The sequence below is a fragment of the Bacillus rossius genome, chromosome 8, assembly GCF_032445375.1.
Source record: "Bacillus rossius redtenbacheri isolate Brsri chromosome 8, Brsri_v3, whole genome shotgun sequence".
In the NCBI taxonomy this organism is placed as follows: Eukaryota; Metazoa; Arthropoda; class Insecta; order Phasmatodea; family Bacillidae; genus Bacillus; species Bacillus rossius.
The window spans coordinates 63,971,323-63,987,367 of NC_086336.1; the positions used below are offsets into that span (position 1 = coordinate 63,971,323).

General features: G+C 40.6%; 2 protein-coding genes across 8 annotated transcripts in view; one reads left to right on the top strand and one right to left on the bottom strand.

Moving 5' to 3' along the window:
* LOC134535078 (ATP synthase lipid-binding protein, mitochondrial) overlaps positions 1–16,045 on the bottom strand; it is a 106,554-nt gene that overhangs the window by 52,119 nt on the left and 38,390 nt on the right. The gene's annotated exons all lie outside the window — the stretch shown is intronic.
* The window catches only part of LOC134535076 (cytochrome P450 4C1-like), a 43,593-nt gene that overhangs the window by 529 nt on the left and 27,019 nt on the right, over positions 1–16,045 (top strand). For 3 of the 7 annotated variants that reach the window (XM_063373924.1, XM_063373925.1, XM_063373926.1), the window contains exons 2-3: positions 13,267–13,460; positions 15,765–15,871. In XM_063373924.1, the coding sequence (XP_063229994.1) occupies positions 13,267–13,460; positions 15,765–15,871 (301 nt within the window). Of the gene's footprint in view, positions 1–265; positions 470–13,266; positions 13,461–13,892; positions 13,971–14,056; positions 14,141–15,764; positions 15,872–16,045 lie in introns of those variants that run through there. The other 4 variants (XM_063373928.1, XM_063373931.1, XM_063373927.1 and 1 more) reach the window with 3 other exon arrangements.

Genomic DNA, 16,045 nt, shown 5'->3' on the forward strand with positions numbered 1-16,045 from the left:
TTAAACTTTATAACTAAACGCCAGTTTTTAAAATTAATTACAAGTCATCTACACGTGAACTGTTTCGTCGACTGTTTATAAAGTGAAGTGAATAGTTAATGTGGTTTTCATTGCTTATTACAACAACAATTTCGGCAATAAAGGTTAATTATTCTCGCATTTTAAAAATCTGATTACCAGTATAATTTCAAGTATTTATTCTTTTATTATTAAAATAAAAATTATTCAATTTTATTCATAAAAGTATGCAATCATTTCATCAATGTTTTCTTATGACGTTGTCACGTTAAACTATCGTCCGTAAACCGACTTTACAGACAAACAATTTCTTTTTTATTGAAGTGTGATGTTTCACGTCTAAGGGCACCTGGTGGTCACGCCCTTAATTTTTTCATTACAAAAAAAAACTGGAGAGTGGCTGTGTCATGGACACGGCCGTGTGTTGTACGTGAATACGTGTGCGTAACAGGTAATATTTTCTATACAAAATACGCTATTTTTAAATTTTTTAACACCATGTATATTCACTGTAACTATTTTACACTAATGTTATATATATGCAGTCGATAGATTTTGACGAGGGCTGACGATTGAAACCCAAACGAACGTCGTAGTTTCTCCGAGTCCAAAGGTTATACTAAAGGTCTCTTTACACACACCAGTGTCGTGACAGTGCCGTGACAGGCCCGCGAGTGCACCGACGAGGTGAAAAAATTTCTTCCGGGAATTGGAAGGGTGTTGTTCAAACCCAACCGTGGCGTGACCGTGGCAGTGCAGACAGTGCTCTCGCCGACGCCGCACCGTGGTCGTCGTATTTCTTGCCACCGATATTTTCTCGTTTCACGGCCGCGCCACTGGCAGATTTGTGAGTGTCGTGTAGTGTTTAAACATGAATGACGAACAACTTATTGAATTAGTTCGTGGCAATACCGTTTTGTATGATCTGTCAAATCCTAAATACATGGACACAGAATTCAAGAATACCCTGTGGACAAAAATAGGAGCGGAAATGAATACAACTGGTAAGTAAATACATGTATATATAAGTAATATATCATAGTATTGGCAATGCAAAAGCACTGAGGGATTTTTTCATCACTGTACATACTGGAAATATGTAAAAGGAATACATTAATAATATTTAATCAAATGGTACACAATTGGTGTAAGCAAGCATAGTATCAAAATTGTAGGTAGTGACATATATGATCATATGTTTTGCACAGTGTACTTTAGTTGTGATTATAAGTTTAGAGTATATCTAGCTACTTCTTTGCCAAGGCAGAGACCCTGGCTCAGAAGAGAAATAGTTTGTGAACAGTTCTCTGATACGAAATGCACCTGTCGTAGCATTGCCCCCTTGCAAATGTAAATTACGTAGTGTGTGACCCCCTCCCCCCTCCCTAAATCCACTTCCTGAGTAACGTAATTATACATATTTCTATCGTATTTTTTAATGAAGTTATGCAGTAAGCAAGTGGCCAGAATTATGTCATCTACGTACTTTGGTACGGATTGAATCCGCCTATTATAAAGTCTAAACGTTTGAGACAATATTCCAAACGCATTTTCTGATGTCCTCATGGCGCGACTCAAACGACTGTTGAAACTACGCTTACTGTCTGTCATTCAACTCATCCCCTAGATAAGGTCGCATCAGATAGGTTTTGAGAGGAAAAGCCTCATCAGCAACAAAAAACGTATGGGACGTGAGTATCAGTGTTTGGTATTGTAGAATCTGCTGGTACATTCAAAGAGCCTTGCTGAAGTGCTTTACCTAAATTTGATGCTGCAAATATTCCCCCATCACTATTCTTGCCATATGCCCCTACATCGACAGCAATAAAGTTACAGTAAGCGTCTACAAGTGCCAACAAAACTATAGAGAATGTCTTTTTGTAATTAAAGAAAATTGATCCAGTGTTCGGAGGAGCCTGAATAGTGACGTGCTTCCCATCCAACGCTCCTATGCAGTTTGGAAAATTCCAAACGTCATTAAAGTCCTTAGCGATGGTCTTCCACATATCTTCTGTGGGCGTAGGCATCAATTCGTCCATTAAATTTTCTGTAATTATTTTGCATGTTTCTCGTACAATCTTGTGGACTGTACTATGACCCATGCAATAGCTAAACGAAATCGTGTTTAGCGCATCACCAGTAGTCAAATACCTGAAAGAAAAATGAAACGTATATATCCACTTAATGGGAAACCATGAATCATGCATACGTTTGTGTACATTGAGTTCAAATGTCAAAAAGTCAACAATTCACTAAATATTATAAAAGTTATTTAAAAATGTAGAATAGTTTAAACCTTTTAAAAGTTTTAAAAAAGAATTTGAAAATTGTGCCACAGTCCACAAAAAATGAGCTAAATAAAACAAATATCCAATACAAACCACAATATGTAATAATTGTTCAAGTTGTCACAATATATTCCTCCATGTAAACAAAAATATTGTATTAATATTTTCCTACATTTCCCACTATATCTCAAAATCTGAACATTCTTTAAAATGTTCTAATATGTTCGTAATAGCTTAATCCCCACACTTCCTGAAACAGTATAAACTATATTTAAATCCTTTAAAATAATTGCAATGAATTTAATAATTTAAGCACAAATTTCTTAAATTAAAACAAAAATTTCAACAGACCACAAATTGTTCCCTGACTACTGAAATAGTTCACCAAAATAGTTCACCATAAAACGTTTTAAAAAGGTTTTAAACTTTTCAGACAATTTTCTGGAGTGTTTTAACATTTCTTGTATCGCAACAATTTGCGCCGATTTTGGAATGACGTCCTGCATATAAACATATCTATATTAGAAACACAGTACGACTAAACTGTTTATTTGTGAGGTAAATTAATAACACAGATTTGTTATTTAACTAATATTATTTGCTATTTGTTTCAGGCCCGTTATGTAAAACTAGATGGGAAAACATCAGGGATAACTTCAGAAAGTCGTTGAAGAAAAATAAAACTGTGAGTGATCAAAACTCCAAAAATGTGAAGTTTTACAAGTATTCTGAGCAGTTGAGCTTTTTGAAGGACTATTTCCAGTAGAGGGAGACAAGGAGAAATATTTATGAACCAGCAAGTAACGAGGACCTCAGAGGCGAGGTTGACGTAGATGAGTCTATATCTTGTCACCATGATGAAGATTCTGAAGACCAAACAATGGAAGCCAATACGTCTGTAACTGTACAGTCACAAAGTCACACTTGGACCAATCCAAAACCAACAGGTTCAATTCAAAGTGTAATACCACGAAAGAAAACAAAACAGTCGTTACCAAACACTGCAACCCCAAAAACTGCCGCTGCTACAGTAATGGAATATCTCATAAAAAAGAATGAAAATGGGAACTGCTCTTCGCCGCCACTACAACATCCCGTTGATGCTTTTCTTTGTGGAATAGCTCTATCTTTGAAGAAATTGCCGCCTCATTATTGGCATTATGCTAAATCAGATATTTTTGCTGCCATTCAAAATTATGAGTTGAAATTGCTTCTAGACCAGCAGCAAGTTCCCTTAGTCATCTGGCTCATCACACGGATCCACCCCTACGTTTACGGAACAACCTTCCCCTGCCAGAAGCTCTCATCGCTCTTCTTTAGAGAATGCATATCAAACATCAACACCATCTACTGATGAAGCCCAGCCAGCCACTCCATTCAACTTTTCATTGCAAGAGTATTACCAGAGTTATTCAGAGTGAAAATAAGCTAAAAGGAACAGTTTGTGACATTTTCATTTTTTCTTCTCATAGCCGCGAAATTTAAAATGTCTAAATGTAAATTGTTTTCACGTATTTGTTTTCTAAGAATATTGCACATACTTATACTAACATACATATTAGGTTTTCATTTATTGTGTAGTGATAGATTCCTAATATACAGGATTGTCCTGAACTACAGGTACAAACTCAGTAAGTTGATTATTTATGAAAATTAAAGTATGTTGATACCTTCTACCATCAACCTTCAACCTTCGTAACAATATATATTAAATATGTGATATTTAATTACATATAATGTAGGTATAGTTGTAATTAATGATGGTGGATGAATACTGATTTCAGATATTTGATTCTACTAAACCTGTCACATCTTACTGTTATTCATGTGTGTTAGTCATATACCAGCTTACCTCAGGCATATAGCGAGCCGTTCTCTTGCTGTGATGGCTTTCCTCCAGTGAGTGTCCCACTTTTGCAGATAATCTTCCAATTTCTTCAACAGTAAGTTGAAAGTTTTTTCTGACATTCTAAAATATTCATAAAACTTTGCTCCATCGTCTGTCAATTGACTGTACAAAGTAGCAAATTCCCCTTCTCTTCCTCTATTTTGCCACGCCTGATGGACCCACTTCCGTTTTTTCACTTGCACTTCCTCTTCTTCTTTATCCAAAATCACAGCAATAGCCAAGAGGTCATCCTCCGAGCATGTAGCCATCTCAATTACTGCTACACGCCGGGTGAAACACTGACCATTGTGACTAAACAGCACTGTGACATCACGGCCGGTGGATTTACGGGCCGGTCACGGCACTGTCATGGCACTGGTGTGTGTAAAGAGACCTTAATGCACGTGTTTACGGCGTTGTTGTCCCGCGAACGGCATCAGGGAGGGGAGGGGCGGAGTGCATGATAAGGGGAAGGGGAGGGGTGTAATGGGGGGAGTGTCGGGGTCAAGTCTGCCAGAGCGCCACTCGCTTATCGCGCCCCGACCTCTTCGCACCGCCGCCCGCGGACTCGTGCTGGTATGGTATACTTCCTGGCCCGCCTCAATGCGCGCCGCTCTTCCGACGCCTTGACATCATCTGGAAAAAAAAGGCGTTGTCAGTAAAGTCGGTTTACGGACGATAATTTCACGTGATAACGTCATGAGAAAACATGGATGAAAATTTGCATACTTTTTAATTTTCAAATATTATTTACAGTTTTTGCAAATTTAATTTAAATAATATGTTTAAATACAATCATGAACAATTAGTTAAAAAAAAAAAACACGCCTTAACCTGTTTGATATTACAGAAGATTTTCTCGCACGGTGGTTGGCCGGTTCTTGCACGCTCCGCTCAGGCGGAACGTGACGATTTTTCGTGCGTGCAGCCGATGTTCATAGGTTTATAAGACGTTATCACGTCACACCTGCCTGGAGAGAGGATTCCAGGACACCGGTAGACCGGCTGGACCGGGATTCGAACCCGATTCCTGCGCAGTGAGAGTGCAGTACACCTTTACTAATACAGTTTGTTTTGTGGCTCTACGGAGGATTTCTGATTTTTATTTTTCTAGTGATTGTTGTACCGGTGTTATTTTACGATATTTGCAGTAGTCTGCTTGAAGTGATCAGATGCTTACTTCCTGTGGTTGTAGATCAGAGCGTGTTTCATAAACAGGGCCGGATTGAGAGGTCTGGAGGCCTCGGGGCAACAGAGGAGCGGAGGCCCCCTGGCCCCAAATTACTTTCCACATAAAATGAACAATTTTTTTTCAGTCGAGTTTTCCAATAAATAATTTACTGTGAAATCAAGTAGATTCTCTTAGTATTTAAAAAAAAAACATACATAAATATAATAGGAGACAAGAATTATATGAAATTAAATTTTAGTGTTAATGAATATTTATGTTAATATTTAACAATAATATAATCATGTATGTACAAAGTACTGTAGGTAAAGGTAAAACAGCGAAAAAAGAATATCAAAGGAAAATATGTTTACTAGTGTTTACTTGTCGGAATTTGAAAGATATTTTTTTTTTCCGAAGTAGTCTCTATTGTGGGGGCCCTCCGTTTGTGGGGGCCCCGGGGCTTTCGCCCCGGTTGCCCTCCCCTAAATCCGGCCCTGTTCATACAGGAGACTTGGATGTGTATTTGAAGCTGGCGTGGGCTGCTTCTGCGACTGTTCCTTCTACCAGGGCCGGCGCGTCCATACAGGCTTTGAATATATATACTGTATAGAAGTCGCGAGTGGATAGGATTTACTCTACGTTTTTCAGAAGCGTATGATGAGCAGCTTGGGAACTTCACCGCTGCAGTGCGCTGCCGTAGCGCCCTGTATCGTCTTAGTTGTTATTTACCCGTTAGGGCGCAGCACTGTCGCCCGCTGTCATTCCCCGCACCCCCCACCTATAATTCACTGCAGCTCAAGGTCGTTCAGCGGGAGGGGGAAGGGGTGTTTGAAGAGTTCGACACTTGTCCGCTAGGTACCACCACAAGTCGATTCCCTAGAGATGGTGGCGATTGCGGCGGTGAATTAACCAACTACCTCAAAACCGTATTAGAAATTTTAACCTGGACTGGCGACTTCTATACAGTATATATATTCAAAGATACAGGCGAACTAGGCAACCGCCTAGGGCGCCAAGTAGCTGGGGGCGGCTCAGCACGACACATAACAGCTGATATAATATGTTTAACGATTTTTGAAACTAGATGAAAATGGATTTTTGTACAGTTTGGAATGTTTATATTGATATAAGTAATTATTTAAAGTCCACGGTGACCTGTTTATGAATTGTAATAAGTAAAACAGTAAAAAAAAAAAAAACACACAAGCCTGCTTACATTTGATTGTTGACAAAGGCTTACGTGATGTATTTTGAGGCAAGGAAATTTTTTTTTGGGGTGTCCAGCGAAGGAGAGGGGGGGGGGGGGGGAGTGGCAATTAAGGTTTTTCGCCTAGGGCACCAATTGACCTTGCACCGGCCCTGCTTCTACTCGCGCAGACTTGCAGAGGGAAGGAACCCGGTAAAGACATGTCTCGAGTGAGCAGTGGGTGGGACAGAGCCTGTAGAGTGAACTCGTGAACTGTTCACTTCGTGGCAACGACGACACAGCCCTTGTTTGCCGAGCCAACTTTTACTCGTGCCTGTTGAGCTAACCTTCTGACAGCACCTTGTATGTCCGCCTTTCACGCCAGTAGATGTTTACATTTCACGACCAGTGAATTAAACACGTGCTGCGTCTAAGTGCATCTGCAGTTTAAAACTCTCAGCCACTCGTAAACACGCGTGGGTCGTACTTTACATTAGATGACTTGACAGTTATATTGGGAAATCGTTAGTAGTACAGTTTGTTAGGTCCGGGAACAGGGTTTCAGGTAGTGGAGCAGTGGAGCCTGCCGCCATATTGGATCGTGAAACCCTGGCCGCCATTTTGTTTTCTAGAAATTACCACCGTTTCGGATTCCGTCATTTTTGGACTAAGATGTTATGTCCGTCATATTGTTTTCTCCTGCTGGAGGTAATCTTGGATTATGTAATGTTCGCCATATTTGTTTCTGCTGTTTTCGTTAAGTACACCACCATCGCTCTGTCTCATGCATGTAAGGTGGATGTTCTATTATCTACCAGTGTTGTTATGGCCCTTATAGACATCTGAAATTTTTTCATACAAAATACATTGAAGCGAGGTGAATCGAACCATGACAGGTATATATATTTAAAAAAATCTTTGACCATACGGCCATCGAGACACATAAAAGACTAAAATTTAAATAATGTATACATAAAAATTACACATATTCGGAATTGTAATAGTTGAAAATGAAGGAATAATAGCAGCTCCTGTTGGAGACCAAGCCACCATTTTTATTTTAAATACTTGCTACCAGAAGCAATAGTGTCGTGTATTGTACACTACACGTCTTCTGCTAGTGTGTGCTGCCAACATGTTGTTTTCAATGATTGCCACTAGAAGCACTAGTGTCCATATTATACACATTATATGCTACATTGCACTGCCACCACATTGGTTCAATTTATACCCGCTAGAGTACAATTGTGTTAGTTACCAGACCGTCAAAGCATCTGCCGTATAGTCGGCCATTTTGGTCGTTATATTGAAAATCTGTAACTATTCATCTAAAAAATCCGAAAAATTTCTAAATTTCAATAAAAAAATTTACCTATTAATATAATGATTTATTCAATAGATTCACGTCCTTGGTTGGATCTTTGGTCGACGCAAAAAAAAAGTAAAGCCTATTTCTGATTAAAACTATTTATATAATTAAATATAACATCAATTTAACAATCTTCCCGCATGGTTTTACTGATTTTGCAAGATTATAACTGTGGGTACATAATTTTTTTCTTGATTGTTACAAAAATTTACTTGTACCTATCATTGACGGGTTCAGTTTCCGTTCCGGCACAAAGTTTTAGTATAAGTTTAGCTCCATGTTTATCTAAATATCTATGGATAAAACTATACCCGTAGTACGAGTACACCACTAGATCCCGGAAACAAAACAGCAGTGTTGACAATTGTTCGCACATGTTAACAAACTCCTAAAAAGGCGAAGTACGTTTCCTTTGACTGGAAAATATGATGGCGTCGGTTTTTTTGGATGCAAAAGAAAATATTCTGACTACCTCGAAAAAAAACAAAACATTACTGACCGATTAAAGGCGGTAATAGTAGAGAAACACCCGGGAAACGCCTATTTTTTTATATTTTTTATATCACGAAATGCGTCAGCTCAATCAAAAACTACGTTGCTGAGAAAAAATGGGTAGAGCTGCGATTTGAATTGCTACCTATTCTCTAGGAATACCATCTATTTTAGAATCTCAAAACTTTCCTGGCAAGACGAAAATTTCAGTCAAACGAAGCGGCCATACAGGAATAAAATAATATTTTGCAAGCAATGAAGAAACTCATTTCCACGAAGTAGTCGCGAAGCTTGTGAAGCGTCGACCTTCGAGTACTTTGCCGAAAAATTAAGCACTTTAAGAAACTCAGATTTTTTTCCTTGATATCGAACCAAGTAACTTATCAAACCACACTCGTTATCATAACATTATAGGGTTAGGAAAAATAAAACATTAGATTTGTCTGTTTACTCAATTTAAATCAAGAAAGCAGTCAATTTGGCAGGGTTTATTTTCTTTCTGAATTTAGAAACAAATTTTATCATAGCTTACAGGAAATATTATTTATTTAGTTAATGTTTGCATCACGGCGTATTTTCCAAATATGAAAAAAATATATTTCTGCATTAATTTTCGGAATTACTGTACTAATTTGAATTTAATTTGTAAATTCTAGTTATTTTGCTGATGTTAACACCCTATCTACTACAGCAGCATTTACTTCTCGCAAGCTTAAACGACCAAAATAAATATAGAAATCGGTTTAAGTCTAGGTCCATGGTAGCCAGGCCACTGTTCTTGTATTGTGTTAGTGCTTATCGCGATAACTGTCCTGTGCACGTGTTTGTGTGGAGTGTGCCATGGACTTTAACTGACCCTATTCTAGGTTCTATAGTTATATTGTTTTCTTCGCATTTCACAATGCTGTTTTGTTTTGTTTGGAAGCCATATCTCTGCACTTGACCAGACCTTCGGACAGGCAGAGCCGTTATCAACCAAGCTCAAGAACCACGATAGCGCGGCGTGCACAACGAGAACAACGCTTCGAGAATCACAAATGCCAAAACAAGCAAATAACAAAGAATGAAAACAACACGCCCATAAATATATTGCTGTGTAGAATAAAGAACTGCATGCAATTTTTTTAAAAATTATGTTTCGATAGTTTATCTGTTACAACTATTTTGCTGTTACCTATTTGAAGTGAAGTCCCTCTGTGAATGAAGTTGTGTGGCACCTGCATAGTCATGTGGTCGGAATTATTGTTACTTGCACTTTATTTCTTTTTTATGGAGCTCTCCGTTAAAGTATATTGCACGCCAGGTCAAGTCTGTAGGACATTATCTTGCAAGACGGGACATTTTTTAAAATCTTCAACGCGCCCCCCCCCCCCCCCTTTTTCCATGCAAAACACGCCTTGGTAGCTGAAGATCCGAAAAAGTGGACAGAATTCGAACGTCACCAGGACGCAGAAGACACCAACAATGCAAAAGCCGTTGCCATGGAGACGAAGAAAGAGCACCAACAAAAATAGGAATATTCCAATATTTAAAGTCCCCGCAACCCCCGTTGAGAGCTTATTTTCGTAAAAAAAAAAAAAAGGTCCTTTCCTAACGGATTTCTACGTAGCAAAATAAATACACGTGTTAAATATCAAGACTGTAGGCCTTATAGTTCCGGAGAATTCGTGATGAGAGTGTCAGTGAGCGTTATTTCGCTTCATACAAACTAAGCCAGGGGCGCAACAACTAAATTTCCAAAAGAAGGGGGGAAATATACCTTTTTATAAAGAATCATCGATCCCCCCTATTGAAGCGACGGTCCGGGGGTCCTCCCCCGGGAAAATTTGTATTTCAAGGTGGAAAATGTTGCTATTTAAGCAGTTTTATTATCTAAAAGTTGATTACACAGCACTTTCTTTGCCCCCGTTTGCCCCCTCTTCCAGGTTTCAGAGGGGGGGGCAAAATACCCTTGCCCCCACCCCCCTGTTGTTGCGCCCCTGAACTAAGCCACCTATTTTCACCTATTTAGGGAAGAAATTTCAAAATATTTCTCTTTAGTACACCCCTAGGGTACTCAAGGAATTTTTCCTCCAAATTTAAAATATTTAGGTCCACCGGTTTAGGCTGTGCCTAGTCTGTCAGTCAGTCAGTGTTAGAGAGATAGAGTTAGAGAGAGTAGATTGAATGTAAATTGGATGGAATCGCCGAAATTAATAGTGACTGGTTGCTAAAAATGTTTTTTTTTTGACGTGACAACGTCTAATAAATCTATGAACGCCGGCTGCACGCACGAAAAAGTGTCCCGTTACGCACGTTATCCCGTTACGCTGTGTCCCGTTACGCTCATTGTGCGCTTGCGCCGCATCTATCTCTCTTCCACTCGATTGGAACAACCATCGAATTTGACTTTTTCGAGGCACATTAAACTTGAAACACTCCCATTCGTTTCCTACTTTTCATATCATCGTCCTATCCTTAACAGAATAACACAGATTGGAATATGTTAAATAGCCAACATGTATAAAAGTTATAGTTAAAATAATCTGTGCGTTAAAGTAATAAACATACATATTTGAATTAATGAGTGCAAATAAAAGTAAATTTATCAATTAAATTGTAGATTTCATTTCACTTCTTCTTTGTATCCATACAAAATAGTGATAATTCAATAAAAAATTATTCAATTTTATTCATAAAAGTATGAAATCATTTCATCAGTGTTTTGTTACGACGTTGTCACGTTAAACTATCGTCCGTAAACCGACTTTACAGACAACCAATTTTTCCTGGGCAGTCGTCGGTGTTGGAATAATTGGAGTCGGAGCCAGCGTCGTGTTCCCTCGCTCGCCGCGAGGGCCGGCCCACGACACAAGCCGCGGTCCCGTTCCGTTACCACGACCCGCGCGCTCCGTGCACGAGGCCGTGCAGCGAACCACCCGGGGCGTTCGTCAGCGCATCATCCGCGGTCATCTAGGAGTATCAATAACACTGCAGCCCAATCACAGACGTGAAGCAGATTCACCACGAAATCCAAGAAATAATAATGCTTCTAGGCATATGAACTGCTACAGCATGTACCTGGGTATTAATCTTTGGAGTCAGATTCCATGATGACAGGTATCGAAGCAAGTGCAAAATAAGGTTGAGGGAACTTACGGCGATATTCCAACACGTTCGGGTAAGGTAGCGTATAATTACTGCCTTGTTGGGGGTACAACGGTAACCTAACTCGCGGGCCGTATTCCAAAACATGGTCAAACTGAATCCCAGTAAGGAAACAAATCGGCAACAGTTTTAATAAACGGTGCCATATTGTTACGGCAAAATAAAATAGTGATAGCAGCACCATCCTAGCTCCGGAGGTCGTGTTTACCTCCAGGGCCGCTAATATGTAGACAGGAAAAATTCGCGGGTTCAATGACCTCTAGGATAGCCTCCAAAATCCTCTGTACATTCAAGCAAATGTCACCTGTTCATTGGATGATTATTAGAGTTCGGAAAAATTCGCGAATTCATTTCGCGATAGGCTAAAATATAAATAGTTATACCTCAGTGCTGCCTCTGCTATCGGCTCACAACTCACCTGGATGACTCTGGGCCAATGAGAAATACCCAACCAAAGCTTTATACAAATCACAGGCTGCTACGTTGGGACGTCTCACAAGACAGCAGCCAATGGGTGGGTGACATTTGACCGAGCGTACGTAGAACTATGGAGTTCATCCTGCAGGTCATTGAACCCGCGAATTTTTCCGGTCCCAAATGATTATATGTGAGTCGTCTCGACTGGGTGGCCTGTGATTCGATACTTTCATGGTTGAGCGTCTCTAATTGGCCCACAGTCCTCCAGATTAAAAGTGAAGCAATGGCAGAAGCAGCTCAAAGGTATAATTGTTTGAATGTTAGTATATCACGAAATGAATCCGCGAATTTTTCCGGTCTCTACCAATGTGCAGGACTCACGGGGAATCAGCTCGCCGTGTGGTGATAAGTAAAATAATTAAGGTGCCTCAATCGACCTCCAGTGGCGCAAATCTGTAGGATTCGCTGGAAATTAGCTCGTTGTGTGGTAATTAGGAAAATAAATAAATACGGCATATCCATCTCAATACTTTTTATCAAATTCATCAACCAATACAAAATAAACATTTATTTTGAAGAGTATCATAAAATTATTTATATAAAAATAGTGTTAATTTCAGTATGGATATTCTGTCTTTAATTGCCATAATTGTATATTTCAGTCCTTCCCTTGATAGAAATGTGCATGTTAATGGTAAAAGAAACATGCATGCCCAATTACTGGGAACCATAAACATCTAAATAACTGTTCATTAACTAATAACCATACCGGTTGGAACCAGTAGCGCTGTAGCTGGGGCCGGGCACCCCCGTGAAGAGTCCCAGGCGACAGCGGCGAGGCAGTGCAGCAGTGGGCTGGTCCCCTGCTCGGCGCCTGGCGTGCTTCGGTGTCCGAGGAGCGAGGCCAAGGTCGCTGCACTGCCTGAGAGAGGGGTGGAGCAAGTTCCAAGATCTCGAAGATCGCTACCGAAGGAATGAGCTGGAATTAAAGACTTAAAAACATTATTGTCCTATATGTAACATAGTACAACTCTCGTTGGTATACAATTACAAGGGGGGATATAACACAGCAGGTTGTAGTAATTACTCATCTAGATATAGAGCTAACACATTTGCACATATTGGGTGCGGAAGGCAAGTACACCACGTTAAGCTTCCACTGTCTTGATCGTGTCTGTTTGGGATCGTGAAACAACATGGTGTCTGTTGGTACATACCTAGGCCAGAATGGTACATGTGTCAGATTCATTGATTCACGAAGTCATCGTTTCTGTCTGTGGTTGATTGCAGCCAACCTCTCGACCAGATGCTGCTTGCGGTGCTGGTACTGGCTGCGGTCGCAGTGGTCTGCTGGGGACTGCTGCAGCTACTGCTGCCCTACAACTTCCTGCCGCGCAGGAACCGACAGCTGCTGGCGAAGATACCCGGCCCCAGGAACGTGCCCTACTTGGGCAACATCCTCATGTTCATGGGCCCTCATGAAGGTGAGCCCCGCCCTTTCCTCCCCATCCTGGGAGATGCACAGCGGTCTGCATGGGACTCCTCCCTCCTGCTGCCGCACACCTTCCTGCCACGTAGCTGCTGGAACAGATACCCGGCCCCAGGAGCGTGCCCTACTTGGGCAACATCCTCATGTTCATGGGCCCTCATGAAGGTGAGCCCCGCCCTTTCCTCCCCATCCTGGGAGATGCACAGCGGTCTGCATGGGACTCCTGCCTCCTGCTGCCGCACACCTTCCTGCCACGTAGCTGCTGGAGCAGATACCCGGCCCCAGGAGCGTGCCCTACTTGGGCAACATCCTCATGTTCATGGGCCCTCATGAAGGTGAGCCCCGCCCTTTCCTCCCCATCCTGGGAGATGCACAGCGGTCTGCATGGGACTCCTGCCTCCTGCTGCCGCACACCTTCCTGCCACGTAGCTGCTGGAACAGATACCCGGCCCCAGGAGCGTGCCCTACTTGGGCAACATCCTCATGTTCATGGGCCCTCATGAAGGTGAGCCCCGCCCTTTCCTCCCCATCCTGGGAGATGCACAGCGGTCTGCATGGGACTCCTGCCTCCTGCTGCCCCACACCTTCCTGCCACGTAGCTGCTGGAGCAGATACCCGGCCCCAGGAGTGTTGTCTACTTGGGCAACATCCTCATGTTCATGGGCCCTCATGAAGGTGAGCCCCGCCCTTTCCTCCCCATCCTGGGAGATGCACAAAGATCCGCATGGGAAAATATAAACACCAGCAATTTATAGAAAAAGGTGTTGGCACATATGTACGCACGTCAGGATTTATACTTCTTTTTGATTTCATTCACTAAACAATTTGATTCCGACCTGGCATCATGTTACAGCCTATGATAACCAACAAATCTCACGATAGTTTAGTGCCATCACGGGGTTAGCCCGTGCGTCGCTGTTTTGTCCAAGGCTGTTGTTTGTCTGTGTTTACAGTTCTTGTTGCAACTGTATTGCAGTTGTCAGTTCACTGGGTTAGTTTGTGCTATGATATTTTTTTCTGACTGATTCCTTACACGGAATTCCCTGTGCCGGTTATGCAGCTAACATTTGAAATCAGCTGCTTTTGGCTTAGTTACTGTGTGTTTGTGCATTAGTATTTTTTGTTCATTCTTGAGGTTTTTCTATGGCGCACCTACAACGTAAACCAACAATAGTGCATGGCCAAAGTATGTTTCAAATAAATTTGTCCCATTGCAAGAATAATTCAGAGAACCTAACTAAACTTTTTCTGTGTTATCTTGATACGCACATCTTACTACGCGCTATTTCGAAATTATCTTTGCAGACCTGACAGAAAAATTAACAACGTTAATATGTGGTAAAATAAAAACCTCCAAGTATATAGCCAACTGAATTCCCTGCCGTCTCAACGTGACTTCCGTTTTTTGAGTTTCTGATACTCCATCTGTAGGTAATTAATTCATCTCCTCACAGGGCAATAGCATTTCTGGCAACGCTGAATACACGGCAGTGGTATTAAGGGTGTGTTGTTGGCCACATTTAGAGGTAAGTGTGGTATACTCTGGCGCGCACTCAGTCTTTAAATAATTCCCATAAGGAAAAATATACAGTTTTTGAATATATAGGGACATGAAGCCACATTTTGAGCAGAAAGTCAATCTGAGAAATAGCTGTTTGGGATTCTTGTGAACTCACCATGTTAGGAGTTACCACGTGAGAGTTCCGCCATTTTACAGTTTATTGGTATGTCTTTGGGTGAAACAATTCAGTAATTGTTCAATGTAGTAAACGATCTTGGAAAGTAAAGCTGAAAGGAAGCATGCGAAACATTCCTACCGTTGGCTAAATTAGCGGGTTATACTGAGGATACTCTATGGTAAATCTTGTTAGTATTTTCGTAATGAGTTTTTTGAAAACGAGTCACTTGGCAGTGACAAATAGAGTGAATAATAGTATTCAATAAAAAAAATTATATTTACTTTAATTTTGATGAACTTAACTTTTCATACCTATTTCAAACAAATATCAAAAATGACTGCAAATATTTTATGTACATGTAACAGAAAATATAAATCATAAAAATCAGTTTATCTGCAAATTTGTTTTAGTTTTTCTTCAATGATATAAAGTAATAAGATATCCAAACGTCTAACTAGCCAGACAGTAAGGTTCTACATCATATTAATGTCTCGATACATTCCTGTGGTATCAATAAACAGTCTAGCTGGATCCTCACTTTGTTTTGAAATATCTTCTTGAAGTTTCCCCATGTGCTTAAGGAGTAAAGTGTTTTAATTTAAGTTTTTTTTTGTTTCTAGAAATCTTGCCAAAGATCCAGCGCATGTTCCGGGAGTACGGGCCTATCTTCAAAATCACTGCTCTGGGACTGGAAGATGTCTTCGTGTCGTCTGTGGACGATGTTGAAGTAAGTCACCAATCACATTTCCCGACTAAGAGTTCAATTTTGTTCAATGGAAAGAATGTATTCCTGAAACGTATGTTTACTTTTATGTCTTACAATAATTCATAACTAAAAAAAACAGCTATTGCGGTATTCTGAGACGTTGGGTTAAGGTGGCGAATAAGCTCTGCCTTATCG